The 20485-nt window shown below is 30.4% G+C and overlaps 2 protein-coding genes across 2 annotated transcripts; both read left to right on the top strand.

The window, feature by feature from the left end:
* The first annotated feature begins 2652 nt into the window (after nucleotides 1-2652).
* On the top strand, nucleotides 2653-7027 carry LOC118033411 (glycerophosphodiester phosphodiesterase GDPD6). The gene is made up of 8 exons (XM_035038394.2): nucleotides 2653-3183; nucleotides 3480-3676; nucleotides 3972-4155; nucleotides 4351-4425; nucleotides 4696-4805; nucleotides 5119-5337; nucleotides 5819-5974; nucleotides 6602-7027. Exons 1-8 carry the CDS (start codon nucleotides 3171-3173, stop codon nucleotides 6845-6847), a joined length of 1200 nt encoding a protein of 399 aa, XP_034894285.1. The 5' UTR covers nucleotides 2653-3170; the 3' UTR covers nucleotides 6848-7027.
* A 1680-nt stretch (nucleotides 7028-8707) lies between these two features.
* On the top strand, nucleotides 8708-10282 carry LOC118033412 (presenilin-like protein At2g29900). The gene has a single exon (XM_035038396.2). The coding sequence runs from the start codon at nucleotides 8919-8921 to the stop codon at nucleotides 10236-10238; it is 1320 nt and encodes a 439-aa protein (XP_034894287.1). The 5' UTR covers nucleotides 8708-8918; the 3' UTR covers nucleotides 10239-10282.
* Nucleotides 10283-20485: the final 10203 nt, after the last annotated feature.

Raw genomic sequence — 20485 nt, 5'->3', positions numbered from 1 at the left:
TATAGGTTTATTTAACACATTTGACATTTTTATAAGCATAAAATGTTTTATTATAATGATTTAAGTCTATGGGGGTAAAGATTTACTTATTACATGTCATAGTCATAGTCATAATAGAATATTATCTAAAAAAATTAAATGTTTATTATCTAAAAAATTAGATGTTTTTTCTTATTAAGTATGGTAGGGTAGAAAATCAAAACTAAATTATTTTAAAGTGTGGGTGTGTGCAGATTTTTTAAAAAAATTTAATTCTCAAAAAACAAAATTAAAACAGAGATTTTTAAAGAGTATTTTTATTAGTTATACATAAAATTCGAAAGTTTATAGGCTTTTAGATTAGAAGATAATATAATAGTTATTGTATATGTTAAATTTATGAAAAATAAATTTATAAGTGATTTAAATATACAAAATTTAACAATAATGACTTTCAATTTAATTTTTTTATGAAAAATATAAAAATCTAAAAGTAATAGATTAAAGTGAACTCCATTTGCAGGATACAGTGATTTGAAGTCTGGATGGTTTTTCATGGCTTACATGGTAATCTCATTTATTTATTTGATTCCTTTTTGAAGAACCTCTACAAAATCCCTTATTTGTTGTTGCCTCGCCGGTTGTTTTCAAGAGGAAATCTCTTGCATAATTTTCCTTGAGAAGTTGCATTAAAGATAGTTTTTTTTTTTTTTTTTGCAAGAAAATCAAAGATGTCAGCTTGTTTGGAAAATGAAACAATTATTATTTGGAAAGGAGGATTTTCTCACTCATTCAAATTTTATATTATCATTGTTTTGTGATTTATTCAGGTTAATTTATATATTTTTTTATTAATTTTATAAATTTTAAAATTAATAATCATGTAAGCCTTTAATGATCTAAAATTTATAAGATTTGAACGGGTAATATTTAGAAAGCAGATAAAAAATCCAATTATTTGAGTTGGATGGGACTAAAAACCTACTTGTTGCTCGGTGTTTCCCTTCTTAGCTTCTTACATAATGCATCTTGCTTCGTTATTAACCTTGTCCATGGATTCATCTTTAAATACAATTCCCAAGCAAAAGAACCAGGAAGATTAGAGAATTGAATTGGATTTACTTTTAGAGCATTATGTTCAGCCGATCGAGGTGCTGGCTTGTTCTGAGGTTGATACATTGTTTTTCTCTTTGTGTTTTCTATAGAATGATTGTGAATTTGTTTTGCTCTTCTAGTGATTGTAAAGAGAGCCGTTGGCAAGACCATAGCCGATGGATTTAGGCTTCAATGGTTTTCAAGATAGAAAAATACTGAAAACGCCTTCATGGGCAATTTCACATTTATTTTATCAAAAAATTATATAAGATTTAAGAATTTGCGGCACAATAGAAGGTTTTATTTATTTTTGTGTTTTAAAAGTTTTTAAAAAATAAATGAAAATTTTTTATATTTTTTTCCTTAAAATTAATATTTTTTTAGTGTTTTTAGATCATTTTGATACGTTAATATCAAAAATATTTTTTAAAAAAATATATTATTTTAATACATTTCTTAATAAAAATATAATTTAAAAAATAATTATAACCATACTCTTAAACATCTCAAAGACTAAAAACTCCATCCAAAGTTAATTTCTTACGGGATTATCGGTGAAAAATTAACAATAAAACATATTTTTTTATGTAAATAATTTATGACATTCCATTAAAAAATTCTATCAATATGTGATGAAAATTCAATCCCCAAGAATCATCTTGCCAATGAAAGGTCTCGGTCAGCAATTATACCATCATCATTTTTTCCAAAACTCCAAAGAGCCAATGAAAGGTGTCGGTCAGCAATTAAAATACCATCATGATTTTTTCCAAAACTCCAAAGAGCCAATGAAAGGTGTCGGTCAGCAATTAAAATACCATCATGATTTTTTCCAAAACTCCAAAGAAATATTCTATCAATGTTTTCCAATTTTATGGTAGAGAGCAAGCACGGGCCTTGTATAACCAGTCTCATCTTATTTCTTTGACGGAAAAAGACAGAAAAGACATTTAGTTGGTAAAATAGTAATTTCATTTACATTACTTTCTAGGAGAGCAAACTTCTTTATCTCCCAATCTACCTTTCAATTTTACTTTATTGCATTTTCAAAGTATTTAAAAATATTTATTTTTTTATTTTAAATTAAGATTTTTTAGATTTTTTAAATTATTTTAATGTGCTGATATTAAAAATAATTTTTTAAAAATAAAAAATTATATATATTAGCTTAATATATTTATGAGTGAAAAATATTTTAAAAAAACAATCGCAACTATACTCCTAAACACTTTATTCATCAAGAAATAAAATTATTTTTTTTTCTCTAGTATAATTTTTATTTTAGATTTTATTTTCACATTTTGTCTTCAAACTTATATTACAATATATAAAATAAATTTTATATATTTAAATATATTTAATTTTTTATAAATATTTATCACATGTGATATTATTGAATTACACACACATAATGTAAAACTGTAAATTGCTTCATGTTATTGTTATTGTTAGAATAAATAGACTAAATTTTTATTAAAAAAAATAGATAAAGAAATTATATCAAATGTAATCAATGTTATAAGTGAAGTTATAAAAAGTAACTCTTTAATTAGGAAAATGGTATCAATATTCCATAAAAGAGATTACCATATTTCCTGAATTAGGTATGAAATCTAAACCCCTCCCCTTGAACTTGTAGAATTAGAGGGTTTTGTTTTCCTTTTTTAAAAGGAATTGCGTAGGTGTCCGGAAACGAAAAAAATCTTCCCTTATCACGAAGTCAATCTCTTAGCAATGACAACCTAATTCTACGAGGAATATTCTTGGTTCCAGTATAGATCCACGGCATCGATCTGGCAAAATCACCAGAATCGTAATTTTGACGTCCTAAGAAGAGAGGAAGAGGACCCATAGCATGATAAAAACACAACGCAACGCCTGAGTGTGATTGTTTTTGTGATTGAAACTGAAGTTTGTGTATTGGATTATAATTAAATTATACCCAACTTCAAGCATAACCTTAACCACGAAATCAAACACACGTGTTACGTGTGTTTTTTATTTGTGGTTATAAAGAACAGATCAAATCACAGTGTCTTTATTGGCGAAGAAAGAGGGAGATAGGAGTTGACTGGAAGGAAGCTTAGGCCAAAAACATGCCTTCAACTTGTAAGTTTGAAGACTAATATCTCCAATTCATTTCTGGGTTTTCTTTTTTCAGTTTGTTTATTTTGTTTTTTCATATATTGGTTGGTTTCGGTTTCTTAAATGAAGCAGCATATGATGAGCGAGGATCTTGATCTTGGTTTTGAGAGTAGTAGCACCAACTGATCGATGTAGATTTGTTCATTGATTAATGGGACCACAGGAACTGATTGTTCATTGATGCTTTATGTATGTAATTATCATTTATTTGCATGGATATAATTCATAAATTGTTTATTTTGTAACAAATGAAATGGCAGGCTCGGGCTTTGGTTTTGGCTTTGCTCCAATCTTATTTCTATCACTCGTAGTTGCATGTGCTGCGAGGCCTATCTATCCTCTCCCTAGTAAAGTAAGCCATGGTAATAGACTGCCTATACAGACTTCGCGACCGTATAATATTGCTCATCGAGGATCAAATGGAGAGATTCCTGAAGAAACTTCTGCTGCATACATGGTGTGTATAGGCGTGCAAGTTAATCTACTTTGTACTTTCATACGTTCGATTTTTTGAACCTACTTATTTTCATGTCGAGAGCTGGGAATAAATCTATTGTCTCAAGATTAATAAGCATTCAGTTATGTGCATTGATTTGGCATGCCTCATTCAGCCACAAAAAAAGTTTGTTTATGCACAACCATATTATATGAATCATTTGCTGTGATGCACTTATTTACCAAACTTTTGCTTGTTTTGCTTGACGAGCATGTTTTTCCCAGCTTATGCTCCTTATTATGACCTGTTTCTACAGAGAGCCATTGAAGAGGGAGCTGACTTCATAGAAACCGATATCCTGTCCTCCAAAGATGGGGTTCTTATATGCTTCCATGATGTTACCCTTGATGACACAACTGACATTGCAGATCATAAGGAGTTTGCAAATCGTAAAAGAACCTATGACGTTCAAGGGGTCAACACCACTGGCTTCTTCACCGGTAACTCTTATCCATTCTGCCTTTGGTTATATGTTGTTACTGTGTTAGCTTACGCATCAGCACCCAGCAGAAATTAAATCAGCAAGTTTGCCCAAGTGTTATCTTTTATTCCCTGTCTTGTTGAATTCTCTACCAACTTGTTTTTAGATGGGATTTAATTGGGAAAAAAACTGAAGTTATTGCAATTACTTGCAGTTGATTTCACTTTGACAGAACTGAAGTTGTTACGTGTGAAGCAGAGGTATAGTTTCCGGGATCAACAATATAATGGTTAGTTTGTTACAGCTCTTAAACCATGTCATGGTTCCTCAGGGGATGAGGAATCAAACCTGTAATGAATTCATATCATACCTCTCAACAATTTAATGATCTTTGCTTATGTTAATGGAAGTAATCTGCAACATGTAACAGGCTATATTTTAAATTTATGTTAAGTACACATTGTGTGCTCTGTCAATGAAAGTTACAGAAATGTGTTACCCGTGGGACATGACATAACCATAGATAACTCACTACATTCTCTTGTTGTACGTTCCTCAGGAATGTTTCCTATTATCACTTTTGAAGAATTCATATCAATTGCACTGGATGCACCAAGAGTTGTTGGAATATATCCAGAGATTAAGAATCCGATTCTCATAAACCAGCATGTAAGAAATTTCTCACTATATCAGCCTAATAGATAAGAATTATATGATTGCATTTAAGATTAATTAGAATCACGCTATTTTCCTATTCCTACGATGCCACTCATCTCCCATCCAGGTTTTTTCTTTCTTTTTTTTGTGCCAGCATCATATCTGATGCATGAATCCATACTAGAAAAACATGTGGAGACATCAACTATGTGAGAATTTTTTTGTCATGGATGTGGGGTGTGTTGACGTTTGATAGTATCATATGTTGTGATATACTTATTTTAGAGTATCATGCACATTGTCTAATTTCTTAACAATACAACAGGTGAAATGGCCTGATGGTAAGAAATTTGAGGACAAGTTTGTGGGAATACTTAAGAAGTACGGATACAAGGGTTCATATATGTCTGAAAATTGGCTGAAACAGCCATTGTTTATCCAGTCTTTCGCTCCAACTTCACTTGTATATATATCAAATCTGACAGACTCGCCCAAAATCTTCCTGATTGATGATGTTACCATTCCAACTCAAGACACTAATCAGGTTTGTGTTTCCTCTAGTGCAAACTCCCCCTAATTTCATAGTTAATTTTGTTACCATTTTGCGTACAGTATAATTTGTTGTATTGAATACCTGTAGAACAGTTTTCTAAAATACTAGAACTTTTGGACCTTGGTTGTTTACAACAGATTGCCATTAGGGTGGAATCATATGAATTACTCTACCCCATGGGGGTTCATTCATAAGGATGTTGACAAACACTGTAATTTACATATGTAACAGGAACATTCACATGTGATTGTATATTGTTTCCATGAAATTCTGTACAAATTATTTTTATCACCTGATCCTTTAAATTCCACAGGAAGGATGTACTAGACTGGACCCATTTGTGGTGAAAAACTGGACCTGTTATATGCAATGCTCTCAATTGTCTGATAGATGCAATATGATTTCAATTTTCATTTTAAACACTTCGAGTTTTCAAGTTCTAATGCAAAATGATGCTATTGACAATCTGCAGTCATATTGGGAAATCACTTCCGATGCTTATCTAGACTACATCAAGGACTATGTGGTGGGTATTGGACCTTGGAAGGATACGATAGTTCCCGTAGGGAAAAATTATTTGCAAATACCCTCAAATCTTGTTGCTAGAGCACATTCCCATGATCTGCAGGTAAACCTCGCCTCTGTTCTTATCTTCATGTAGCGATGATATGGTGATATAAAAATGTGCAACGATAATTGCTAGGAATTTCTAACATAAATTAAGTAGGCCATATGGTGATAGAGTTTTTAAAGTGGAAAGCAACATGCCTTGCACCTAGGCCAGCCGCAATTTCAAACACAGTTATATAAAGTTTATTCAAATGAAGACATCTAGGATGAGAACACAACTTAAACACATGGCCAGCAACAAATGCTGCAACAGAACACGTTCCAGGTTAGAATTGAAAGGGAGATGCTTTCAAGTCTATGAAGAAATTAATGGCGTTGCATGTAGAACTCCATGAGCATTGGAATATTTGTGTGATTATGGAGAAAAAAAAGAAGTAACGGATACAATTTGATTTTCTGCTGTCATTTTATATATTTATATTTTACTAGCACCATGATTTAAATAACTTGCTTGCATGGCCAAAACTTCATTATTCACAAGAGCAAAATCAAGTGCATTGGTTCATTTCAGTTTCACTGCTTCCCTGACAATGATATTGAGCTGCTCTTTTTCTTTCATATACTCGTAATCATAACCATGCTCCGGTGTGCCTAGAACTGACGTGTAATCGTGATTTGAACTCAGGTGCACCCTTACACTTACAGGAATGAGAACAAATTCTTACACTTCGACTTCCACCAAGACCCATATGAGGAATATGATTATTGGTTAAACAATATACGAGTTGATGGACTCTTTACAGACTTCACAGGCAGCCTCCATAATTTTCAGGAATGGACTTCTCCTCTCTCCAAGGTTGGTGGTGACGACAACAGTGCATCCAAGTTATTGCATAAAATAGCATTGTTAATCTCGTCATATAAAAATTGATGAGATCCGAATGTACCACCTTTTTATTCCTTGTTCGGAAAATTAAATTTAGTTCATAAATAAATTTGAATTCCATTGATAACATGTTACAATTGGAATGTTTGGAATAAAATGTAGTATTTAGTTTAAAATACTTGTAGAAATGGATTGAATTATCAATCTAAACTATTTTGTCTTTAATTTAGAAATAATTTCTTTTTGTTAAGAAAGAAAACATTTCTTTTTGTTATAAGAATCTTTATATTTTTTTTTAAATGATGTTAAATATAAAGATTCTAAGGAAGATATAAATAGGACCTATCTAGCAAAAAGCTCAAAGTAGAAGAGTAAATATGATGATGAATTGTAAATACAATAAGAACAACAATGATCAAACTAAAACTATAGAAGCAACAAATGTAACCAAGAAAAAATCAGATAGACCAGTCATGAATTTCATATCAAATTGAATTGAAAATCTAAGACATGCACAAAATTTTAGTGATAGGGATTTTGCAAAGCATTCATCATTCATATGATAACTTCTTTTCATTACCATGTAAATAATTATGGTTTCTAGCATGTTTGAGTATGATAACTTCTTTTCATTACCATGTAAATAATTATGGTTTCTAGCATGTTTGAGAGTGTAATTATAATTGTTTTTTAAAATATTTTTCACTCAAAAATATATCAAAATATTTTTTTAAAAAATTATTTTTAACATCAGCGCATTAAAATATATAAAAAAATATTAATTTAAAATAAAAAAATAAAAAATTATATTTAAAAAAAAAACAACAACAATAATCATGTCAAATAAAAAAACATCTTGACCTTTTATGTAACGTGAATTGCTAAAAACATTATATATATATATATATATATATAAAAGAGGCAATAATGTTGTACCCTGGACCAAGATTCATTGTAACGTGAATTGCTACAAACAATGTAAATGGTATTTTTTCTTCACAGTAAAAGTCAATGGAGTGAACATCGTGGGCAAAATGATTTTTTATAAGGTTAAATTAGTATTATCAAACTCATTAGAGTTAAATCAGTCTTCTCACTTTTTTGTAGCAGAATAAAATAATTTAATTGCATTTAAAAGCAACAAAAAAAAAAACTAGCATCCAACTTCTTAGGATAACGCTTTGTTTGTTTATTTCATGGGCCTGATGTGCGGGCTTGATCTTTTATGGGCAGGTATATGGCACCTAGTTTTTTTCTTTTTAATTAATTTAATATGTTTTTAACCCTTTAAAAATAAACATATCATTTCATTGTTTGTTTGTATTTCAATGTTTTCTTTTTATTTGGCTTGAAAAAAAAAACATTAAATTTTTTTTAAAAATTTTAAAAAGTTAGGGTTATTTTTTTTATTTCATTCCCACTTTGTTTGTTTTTCAATATTTTTTTTATTTGGCTTGAAAAAACACATTAAGATTTTTGTTAAATTTTTAAAAAGTTAGGGTTAGTTTTTTATTTTCAGCCTCTATTTTTTTTAATTATTATTTGATATAAAAGAAGTCTCATGAATTTAGTTTTTTATAGTTAAATGAAAAATAATTTTACAAATAAAAATATGTTAAATTCAATGAGATGTATAACTTGAATTGCTTATTTTGTAGATTAACCCTGGTTAACCATAGTTTTTTTTTTTCAATTGGATATTTTAATTTTTAACTTTTTATTTAAAATTTTTCTTTCATTTGTAATAAAAAATATATCAAAAAAAATTTACATGTTTATTTTTTTTATTAAAAAAAATTATTTGATTCGCAGGCCAAACACGGACAAATGGCTATTGGAAGACTATTTGTGGAACAAGAAAGGGACCCTCTGCTTGTGAACAAAAAATAAATAAATAAAAATCCATCCAACCAGTCATGCGTAGGTACATCAAAAATATGAACGGCCGATAGCTCTCCTCCAAGATCACTATCATGTGGAAACTCCCCACCCAAAGAACCAAAATGACCTAATAAAATTCGAGTTCTACCCTTCAAAATTGAAAAAATCCCAATTCAAATCAAATCACAAACCTCTAAACCCGAACTTTATTAAAAAAAATTCAAATTCAAATTCAATGGCTCAAAACCGAAGACCCAAAAGTGTTCTTGATTCTTTAGGTGAAGAACTAGTCAGAATCATAACACCAGTCTCAATCTGCATGTTCATGGTGGTGGTTCTGGTTTCAATTCTCAATACGGACGACTCCTCTTCAGCTTCATCAATTAACACCATAGCTACCATAGCTTACAATGAGACAACATCTGACTCCTTTTGGGACAAATTCAAAGGTGCCCTTATCAACTCCCTTATCTTTGTGGCTATAATCACTATTGTTACTTTTGTTTTGGTGATTCTCTTTTATCTCAGATGCACTCGTTTCTTGAAACTCTACATGGGTTTCTCTTCCTTTTTAGTTCTGGGATTTATGGGTGGTGAGATTGCTTTGTTTTTAATCGGGGATTTTAATATTCCCATTGATTCTATCACTTTTTTTGTGATTTTGTTCAATTTTGCTTTTGTGGGTGTATTGGCTGTGTTCATGTCAAAAATGGCTATATTTGTGACACAAGGGTATTTGGTTGTTATTGGGGTTTTAGTTGCTTATTGGTTTACTCTTTTGCCTGAATGGACTACTTGGGTACTATTGGTTGCCTTGGCATTGTATGATCTTGCTGCTGTTTTATTGCCTGTTGGTCCATTAAGGATCCTGGTAGAGCTTGCAATCTCTAGGGATGAAGATATCCCTGCGTTAGTTTATGAAGCTCGGCCCGTGACTAATCATGATTCAGGCTCAAGGGATGGTGAGGTTCGAAGGAGGGTATGGAGAGAAAGGAGCAGTGTTAGAAATGGTTCTGATGAGAATTTGAATTCTGGGACTAATTCTAATCTCAGTTTGGATTCTGAGTCTGTTGTCGATTCTAACTTGACCCGTGGCACGGTTAATTCAATTGGTAGTGGCCACAATGACAGAATATTGATTGGAGCTGAACAAGGGCAAGTTTTGGAAAGGGAGGCTGAGCTTTCTGCACCATTAATTGATCGTAGGACGCCCGTTCAGTTGCACGGACAGGAAAACTCTGCATCCAGGGAGAATTTGCTGCTAGAAGGTATTGGGTTGGGGTCAACTGGTGCTATCAAACTGGGGCTGGGGGACTTTATCTTTTACAGCGTCTTAGTTGGGAGAGCGGCCATGTATGACTTTATGACTGTATATGCATGTTATCTTGCTATTATAGCAGGTCTGGGAGTTACTCTGATGCTATTGGCGTTTTATCAGAAAGCTTTGCCAGCTCTTCCGGTGTCAATTGCACTAGGCGTGTTGTTTTATTTCTTGACTCGGCTATTACTTGAAGTTTTTGTTGTACAATGTTCTTTGAACCTTGTAATGTTTTAGCAATATAATTAAGTTATTGAAGTTTGATACTTCACCATAGAAAATACATTATTTGAAACTTGATTTGTTGTTGCAACTAATTTTATATTTCCATGTAATTGCATGTTTGGAATTCATCATTCCCTTGAGAATTGGAAACATCGTAGAAACATGAGTCTTGCAAAGCCTCTGAATCTACCATTTGAGGTTTGTCCCGGCTCAAGGGGATGGGTTTTCAAACTTAGAATGTTACTTAAACCATGAAAATAACAGACACTGTTAATAAACTGAAAAAAAAAAAAAGGAAAATGGTTCTGGTCCTAAATCACAGCAAGGGAGGGTGAAAGGGAAGTATTGTGAGGTGGTCAGATGCTCCATAAGTGGATAGCACCAATTGCACGGCAGGAAAATGTGGAACAGATGGAATGACAGATATAAATATGATTGGGAATTGGAAGACAGAAGACATTCTAGCGAGACATTCCTATATTGCTTTGCAGTGCTGCATTTGAGGAGGCAATAAATGAAGTTCATACTGTTCTGTGCTTGATAGATACCTCATACCTCCAGATGCTTTGCCAACTCAAACTATCGGCTGATATTTTGGCGTTCTAGCAGCAGTGATCAACTATGTAAAAGGTTACTCGAACTCCTTTTTTTCAACTTTCTGGGAATATTATTTTTTCTTTTTATATGCATATATATATTTATTAAGTATGAAATTTGGTTATTATTTGAGATAACTTGAATACAATTGCGCATAACCTTCCTGAGCTTTGTCCTTGTATATCTGTTCTTTATTTACTTTTATGTTCTTGTTTCTTTCAAATTTTGGTTTGATATTTTGCATAGAACTTTTGGATCCGTTTGCCTTTTGTAGTTGAGACACTTCTTTTTTATTATTTTTTAAATTTAGATTTTAGCCTAATCTCAAATTTTAAAGGGCCAAAGAATAGGTGATGACCCAATGATAGGAGGGGGGGGTTTACGTTCATACCCAACATCTCTGTTAGGCCTAAATGACATGGATCTGACTTGCTTCTAGATCCAATATTCATGAATTCAATTATGTGATGAGCCTAGGTAAACACAGGTCTGGTGAGCTGCGTGCTGAGCCCGAGCAGACATGGGTCTAACAAGCTATCAGACTCAATATTCTTGGATTTAGCTACGTGCTGAGCCCAAGCAGACATGGGTCTAACAAGCTGTCAGACTCAACATCATTGGTTCAACTATATATTGAGTCCAAGAACACATGGGTTTGACGAGTTGTCAAACCAATGTCTTTAGGATCAACTATGTACTGAGTCTAGACAAACATGGGTTTGGTGAACTATTAGACCCAACGTCCTGAGGTTCAACTACTTGCTGAGCCCAAATAGAGATAGATCTAGTGAGCTGTCAGACCCATCAACCTTGGGTTTAGCTATGTGTCGAGCCCAAGCACACACGAGTCTAGTGAGCTACCCAAGCAGACAAGGGTCTAGTAAGTTGTTAACGCATTATCCTTGGGTTAAGCTACATGTCAATCCCAAGTATACATGGGTTTAACGAGCTCAAGTACACATTAGTCTAGCGATGTCTTTAAGTTTAGTTACATGCTGGGTTTAAGCAGACATGAGTTTGACGAGCTGCTAGACTTAGCGTCATTGGGTTCATTTGCATGTTAAGCCCAAACATGCATTAGTGTGGCAAGCTATGAGATGCAAGGTTCTTAGGTTTAACTATGCATTGAGCCTAAGTGCACATGAGTTCTACGAGTTGCAAGACTTAGCATCATTAGGTTCAGCTGCATGCTGAGTCCAAGTATACATGGATTCAACGAGCTGCAAGACCCAACATCATTGGGTTCAGCTGTGCGCTGAGCCCAAGTACACATGAGTCCGATGTGTTGTCAGACTCAGTATCCTTAGATATAATTGTGTGTTGAGCCTAAAGTACATGTGGTTCAGGTGAGCTACCAGACTTAATATCCTTAGATTCAATTACATGTTGAGTCCAAGTACATATAGATCTAGTGAATTAAGGTTCATTGCATGCTAAGCCCAAGTTCACATGGTTCCGGTGAGTTGACAAACCCATTGTCCTTGGGTTTATCTACACATCAAGCCCAATCACATATAAGTTCAGTGAGTTGCCAGACCCACCGTCATTAGGTTCAACTATATGTTAAGCCTAAACACACATGAGTCTGGCAAACTGCCAGGCCTATCATCATTGGGTTCAGTTGTGCACTAAGCCCAAACACACATGAGTTCGGCGAGTTGCGAGACCCTATGTCATTGGGTTTAGCTGCGTGCAGAGACCAAGCACACATAAGTCTGGCAAGCTACCAAACCTAGTATCTCTAGGTTCAGCTGCGTGTTAAACTAAAGTATATATGGGTCTGGCAAGCTATCAAACCCAACATCCTTAAGTTCAATTACACGTTGAGCCCAAACAAACATGGGTCTGGCAAGCTACCACACCCATAGTCCTTAAGCTTGGCATCATGCCATGTCTAAGTGGGTATGGGTCTGACAATCATTATAGATTCTATGTTGGGCTATGAGGCTTCGTTTATTTATTCTAATGACTTTTAACATAAAATGTTAATATCAAGTATACTCATCTTTTTACACCCCTAGGCGTAAGAAAGTCTTCTAAGGACCTATAATATTTCTATCAATATTAATATTGTATAAAAGATATTTGTCTTGTATTAATACTATCAAGTGAAAATAACTCTGCAGCCTCTTCATACCAACAAAAACAACAAGGTTCATAGGCTATAAATACCCTCATGAATTATAGTTTTAAGACCCGGCCTAGTCCAAGGCCAGGGTTCTGGGTTTTGACAGAGTTAATTTAAAAAAAAAAAAAACGACGTTGTTTTAGTAAAAATAATAATAAAAAAAGTCAACGGGTTACAATCGGGTTTTTGATCGGATTTTGCCGGATTGCTGAGTCAACTCGCCTGGACACACTGGGTTTTTCCTTCCCTTATTTTTTCTTCAACCTGGTCCGGTTCCAGCCCCAGATCCGCTAGGTCCCAAGTCGACCCTTTAGGCCGGGTTTTAAAACTATGCCATAAACCACCTAGATAAATGTTCACAATTCTATTATCTAAATATTTATACTTTTTTTCTCAGAGTATTTATCATACAAAAACTCTTGCTCTTAAAAATTAAAGCTCAGTATTTATCATATAAAAACTCTTACTCTTAAAAATTAAAGCTCATTCTCTCATTTATTGAATCCTTATTAAAAAGTCATTGATTTTATCATTTGAGAGTTCCTAAATCCTACCACAATAGACTATTTTGTTGGTGTTGAGCTTTTTACAACCAACCATCTACTTCTTGAGTTATAGAGAAGGGAATATTGATATGAACATGAAATAACCCATTATCCAAACATTAAATATATTTATTTTTTAACATATTCATAATTTGGTATTTTTTTTTAAATTGGTTTTTAGTTAGTGTAGTTAGGTGAGGAGCTTGTATTAACTGATAAATGTTAAAGGCTTAAAAGCTTGGAATGGAACAATTTCAAATTAAAGGAAGAATTAGCAAACATATGTTAATGATTACATCATATTCGAAACGCAAGTCTTTACAAGGATTAAAGTAAATTCACATGTTTATGGAACTATATTGTCATTATTGAATAGAAACTAGTGGTTAGACATTTAAAACATTTTTATTGATGTAGGAGATTTTATTTTAACACTTAGCTTTATGTGAATAGCTATAAATTTTGATTTGTTTTTTTTTATTATTATTAGTATGAAGTTTTGCTAGGAGATGCTAGAACTTTTTATAACCATTTGATATTAGAAAATCTTAAAATAAGATTTAGAAGTTACTTTTTATAATCTGTAATATTTTTCTAATTGATTTAAAATTATTTTTTTTGTATTTACTTAATTTTTCTTTTATTTTTCAAAGCTTTGTTTAGAATATTTTCTTAGTATATAAACAATTTAAAAAAGCTGTAATATTAAGTTTTGTTTAGATAAAACATTGAATAATAAAATTTCAAATAAATGTTTTTGTGTGAGTTTTACTTGACATAATTTTATTTTGATTGTGATTGTGATTGTGATTTTTTTTTATTTTTTGGGTGTTATTTTCATGATATTAGTTAAAGCTGTATTATTTATTCTATCATTTTGAGGAATTTATTAAATTTATTTGAATGTATCAACTATCAAGTTGATGTGAAGGAGTGTACTTATAATCACTTAAGAAATTACCTCTAGTTTCAATCAATGACAAACTAGCTCGTTGAATAAAAAAGAAAGAAAAAGGCAATTAATATATCCTTGTTTTACTTGGGTGAGACGACATGCATAGAATAAAGTGTTCTTGAGACATTTTGAAGCTAAAAAAATATTGTTATTTATTTGTTTGCCAAAAAACTTGAAATGTCTCTATTTTTACTTTTTCCTTTTTACTTATTTTAAGTGTATGAATTTTCAAATTTTTATAAGTGCTTTTGTTAAATTTCATCAAATAATTTTTGACGTGATCATTAAATTGGCACGCTACCGTTTATGCAAAACCAGACTTATACCCAATCTTTTATATATATATATATAAATAAATCTCACTATTCAATCTTTACTTTTTAACTACAATTTATTTTATAAATAACAAAAAAATTATTAGTATAAATTAGCAGACGTGCTTGTATGTTGCTGCAGGGCTATTTGTATAATTTGATTAGATTTTTTAATAATTTTAATAGAATGTAATTCTGAAAAATACTAGGTTCAACCTTGAAAAAATGGTCGAAAAGCATATGATATTTATATAATATTAAGTAATGAAACGATGGTCCTTTTTGTACCTAAGAAATTATCCAAATATTATTTTTAAATTTTGTAGCATCTATTTTTTCTATTTTAATCAGATTATGATATAAAAAAACAATTTATTAATATATTATGGCTGAAATACATTGATTTTTTTTTATTTTTCTAATCAAATTATAGGTTGAATGGTGAAGTAACCTAAGCATATTTTTTTGGGTTCCATAATTAAAAGAAAAAATTCAAATAATTATTTATATAACGTTAAAGATGTGTGAGATCAAAAGAAACAAATAATTTTAAATAAACATTTAACATGACTATAAAAATGTGTTTCTAGCAAATCAAAAATCATATTTAATTTATTTTAAGTTTTAATTGAAGGCAAACAAGTCTTGCGGATATAAAAGAAAATAATCATAATAATATAAATAAAAGAAGTAAAATAAAAATAAAACCATAATCTTTCTTTATATATATATATATAATATATATAAAAAGTTGCAAGTTAAGCTCGCATTTTTGAGCCTGGACTCTCAAGTCGGCACACACCTAGACTAAAAGCGTGTTTGGCAGTGTGGTAGCGGTTGCTTTTCAAATAACTTTTCGTGCCGAAATACATGCCAATGATGTTTTTTCATTTTTTTAAAAAATTATTTTTGACATCAGCACATCAAAACGAGGTACAAACCGAACTCAATTTTAGAAAAAAAAAATTTGAATTTAGGCAAAACACCGTTTGGAACGCAATGCCAAACGATGTCTAAGTGTGCTAGGTTCGGCCTTAGTATAGAATTTATTAAAATAAAAAAAAAATGATGACATGTCTTTCTTGTCTTCTTATCTATAATAAATCTATAAACTAGAAAGTCTCCAATCACTACAATATTTTTTTTCTAAAATATTTTTGGATAATATATTCAACTGTAAACATTTTCAAAAAGTCCTCATAACCTCTATTAACACTTTTTCAACCTCAAGACTAGTTTTATTCACTTTAAAACATCGAATCATCAAATCACTTTATAATTTTTATTCTTACCTTGGAACCCTAGTCTACTTTTCTTATGAATTTTGCATATCTTAAAGACTTTTAATGAACTCATAAGATTTATGTATTAAATGTATATGTTCTATAAAAAAAAAAAATAGTTATATATGAAACTGAATTTATTAATGTAAAAATATATTTATTGTTAATAAAGGCTTTTTTTATTTTTAATATTTTATTTATGTTTAATTAATGAATCTAAAATAAAGATAAAGTCAATGAGATAAAAATTATTTGCAAAGAAAATTATAAAGTGATTATAATTATGAAATTCTTATTACGTCAATGTATTGTTTCTAAATATTCTTGGTCAATGTTATATTAAGACTGAATATTAATTAAAGTTATTAAGACTAGTACATACTATGTGTCTTTCTTTTATAAAAGAAAACAATTTTTCCCATAAGTTAAGGTATAAGAGGTATCTAAAACTAACATATAGGTGTTTGTCAGGTGATATGTACATTGAATTAATTCACACAAGAATTCTATAGATATAGATCACATGTGTCTTTCAAAAGACTTACATGATAATTGTGCAAGTAATTCTTAGAATTAAGATCGTTAAGGTATCTTATATAGGAAATGTATCTTTTAATTTTGATTACATGTTGTCCTAATCAAGGGTAACAAATGATCAGATATTGAGTATAACATGAACTGTATGAATGTATTTAAATGATTAAGAGATGATTAATTACCCTAGATAAATTAGAACAAATATTTTACCTATTCCCAGATAATATTGATTGTGAGACTCTTATGCATAGTGAATTAGATTTGAAAAGAGTTTAAAATCTTATCCAAATAATCAATGACTATGGTATTGAGAACAAACATGATTTGATAAAGTATGCACACTTTATTCTCAAATGTCAAGATTAGAACATTATTGATGAAGAGATAATAATTACTTTGAGAAACTGGTCACTCAAAAATTAAGTTAAATCACTTACGACTTTTCTAATATGTCGATGATTATAACACATTGTTAAACGATACATTTGATCTTCTAATGTAAATGAATCAATTATTAAATTGATAATAAATTAAATTATTTAATTTATTGAATCCTGTTTTATTTAGGATTATGATTTATATTTGGGCTAACATATTAGAAACCTAAAGAAATGGTTGGTGAGAAACTAAACTTGGATGATTAATCAAGTGAGAATTGGTTGTAAATAAATTTTAGAAATTAATAACTATAATATAATTTATATAGAAAATTATAATTATGGTCCTAGAAAAATCAAGTAGATACTTGATTGGATAAGTTTCTAAACTATCTTGAAATGATATATGTGATATTTTTCAGAATGCAAATTGATATTTTACCATTAATAGGGTTGTCAAGTTTTTAGAATGTTATGCCATATATTTTCAAGAGAGAAATATAGAAGCATGTTATAGAATATATGGTATAAAAATACTTAAAAACACAAAACAAAAAAGCTAGCACTCAAGGTATATCAAATTCTCTACCTTAAAAGGGTTTTAGGAGATTTGTAATTTGATTATTAGTGTGGATTACTATTAGAGTTTAGACAATTGAATGACTTGTAATTTTAGACAACCCAACCTTGAGAAGTTGATCAAACCTCAGGAAAAAAAATGATATGATCATAAGATAATTTTTACTCAAACCATAAATGACTTATCTAACAGAATCCCTTGGACTCCCAAGATTTAAAAAATATATATATATATTATTGGGTTATTGTTATATAATTAGAGTTGTTGATTGCATATTTTTAATTATTGTTGAATTTAATTATGAATTAAATTTATATGCAAGACATGTTTTCTTGAATTAATGTTTTTGTCTCCTGATTTTTTTCAAAGACATATTTTGATTACTATTCTGGTCTTACCTAGCTAGAATATGTAAAAATAAAAAAAAATAAAAAATTTTAGAGTGGTTGCAATAGTCACCACCGGCAGTGTAATGTCAATGTTGCTAGCATGTTTTGCTATGTTGGACTCACAGCTAGATCATTGTTGGCAATAGAGGTAGTAGTCCATATGTTTGACATGATCATATTATTGATTTTGAAATCCTTGGTAAGGTGAAATGAGATTTGAAAATAATTTCAGATCTTATTTAAAGAATCAATTACTATGATATTGAGAATAAATATGATTTGATTGGGCAGATACACTCCATGTTTAAATTTTTAAATCAAAATATTATTAATGAAAAAATAACAGTTACATCGAGAAACTAATCATTGAAAGTTTAAATCAAATTATACATGACTTTTCTAATATTTGAAAGATTATGGTACTTTGTTAAACAGTGCACTTGATATTTCAATATAAATCAATCAACTTGTTGAATAATAAGTTCAATTGTTTAATTTATTTAATCCTATTTTATTTAGGATTGTGATTAATATTTGAACAAATATATTAGGAACCTAACGAATACATATTAAGAATCATTGCTGAGAAACTAATCTGGGATGATTAATCAAATGGAATTTAATTGTAAATAATATTTAAAAATTAAGAATTAGAATGTAATTTGTATAAATAGATTGCAATTCTAAACCTAGAAAATTAAAGTAGGGACTTGATTGTATATTATATGTGATAATTTTTAGGGTGTAAAGTGTTATTTTTCCATTAAAATAATTATCATGTTTTGTATATAAATATAATGTTATACCTTATGCTTTTAATTATGAAAGCTAAAAAAGACATTATTCCCAAGAGATTGACCTAACAAAAAGGTAGAGTAAATAAAATAAAAAGCTCACACTCAAGAAATAAAACTCTCCCTCCCTCCCTCTTCTATAAGGATTTTAAGAGATTTTTTATTTAGTGGCTGATGTGGATTACTGTTAAAAACTAAAGAATTAGAAGGCTTATAATTTATGATAACCCGATCTTATAGAGTTCATCAAACCCTAGAAAGAAGAAATGATCTTTAAGTAAATTTTGTATAAACTCTAAATAATCCTAAATTATCTAATCAGTCGTTAGGATTCTAAAAATAATTAAAATTATTGTTTTTGTTATGTTTATGTGTTTTAAGAAACTCAAAAGTTTTTCATATTAATTTAATGAAATAAGAAAAAAAAACTAAACTTTTAATATGATTTCATTTTTAAAAATTATATTTTAGAATTTAAAAAAATTATTTTTTAAGATAGAAAAAATTCTATTTTTGTCTCAATTTTCATAAGTAGAGTTTCTATATCTCTCTCTTTTTTTTTTTTTCTTATTAGAGTAAAAAACTAAACACTACCTAAAAATTTGTAAAACTTGCTTGTATTAGTAACTATATAATTTTCCTATTTCCTTGTGTTTTTCACTAGAAAATATTAAGATTTTCTTGAAATTCTGGATGGATAAGGTTGGTGTCCTTTATTGTTGATGTTACCTTAAAAAGCTTTAATTCTCTTGAAAATTATTGTGTAATTGAATAGTTATTTAAATATTATTTTAATAAATGTATTTAAAGATTATTCTATTATAAAATAAAATAAAATAAAAGGAAAAAAAAAAAAGGCTAATGTTTGTTTAAAAACAATCCAAGCACGCTTAGTTCTATCATGATGAGCCATGCTTAACTCACAATAAAATAGACTAGATCAGGCCGTATGCACCTAGAAATTTTTTTTTGAATGAACATATTTTTGAAAGTTTGAAACAGTTGTCATCTTCTAACGCAGATTTCAACCTTTACTCATGGTTGAAATGAATTTAAAAACTCATTTTTAACTTATTTTTATTTTGATTGGAGAACACCTCTACAAACATGTTATTAAACCCAGTTTTAAACCAAAGCTCCCTCCAATGTGTTAAAAAAAAAAAACCAAAATACAATAAATTATGTTCGTTTTGTTTCTGTAACGTAAGTCAGGAGATTCATTGTTTGGCTCTAACGATGATTGATGTCACCGGAGACCAACTGAGTGGTGGCTTAACTAATAAAGAAAGTTGAGGAGTCACCGGAGGTTTCGAGTTTGAGATCCCTCCCCGCCTCCCATGGATGACGGGAATGACAAATGTGCAGTAGACAAATCTGATTTTCTGCAAGCCTCAGCCTATGAAAAGGTAATCAAGACTTAGATAAGCCCAGCCTGATCCAAGAGTTTTGTCCAGCACCAATCAGAGCTTTTCAAATCGTTTCAGGTCAGCCAAGACGAGGCATCTTCACCATACAGGAACACCGCGTAGAATTTGTCAACGTTAACATCTGGAAGCCGGCCTTTGTACAGTAATGATTTTCATTTTTTTTTTCTTTTTTTTTTTCTTAGTCAACTGTTTTCATATGCATTGAATAAACATCTCCATCATCAACACTTTCACTCTTATGACACACTACCCAACTGGTGCATGATCTTTAATTGAAGAGAGAACCGTCAGCCCTAACATCTGGGTGACATGAGAAGTCGACCTTTTTCACTG

Source organism: Populus alba, chromosome 15, assembly GCF_005239225.2.
Source record: "Populus alba chromosome 15, ASM523922v2, whole genome shotgun sequence".
NCBI classification, from domain to species: Eukaryota; Viridiplantae; Streptophyta; class Magnoliopsida; order Malpighiales; family Salicaceae; genus Populus; species Populus alba.
The sequence above is the reverse complement of the archived record's forward strand: the minus strand, read 5'-3'. Positions and strand labels throughout refer to the sequence as shown.

Coding starts and splice junctions, on each gene's coding strand:
- LOC118033412 (XM_035038396.2), top strand. CDS start 8,919: ATGGCTCAAAACCGAAGACCCAAAAGTGTTCTTGATTCTTTAGGTGAA.
- LOC118033411 (XM_035038394.2), top strand. Junction 3,677..3,971: donor AAACTTCTGCTGCATACATG/GTGTGTATAGGC, acceptor CTGTTTCTACAG/AGAGCCATTGAAGAGGGAGC. Junction 4,426..4,695: donor CCGGGATCAACAATATAATG/GTTAGTTTGTTA, acceptor TACGTTCCTCAG/GAATGTTTCCTATTATCACT.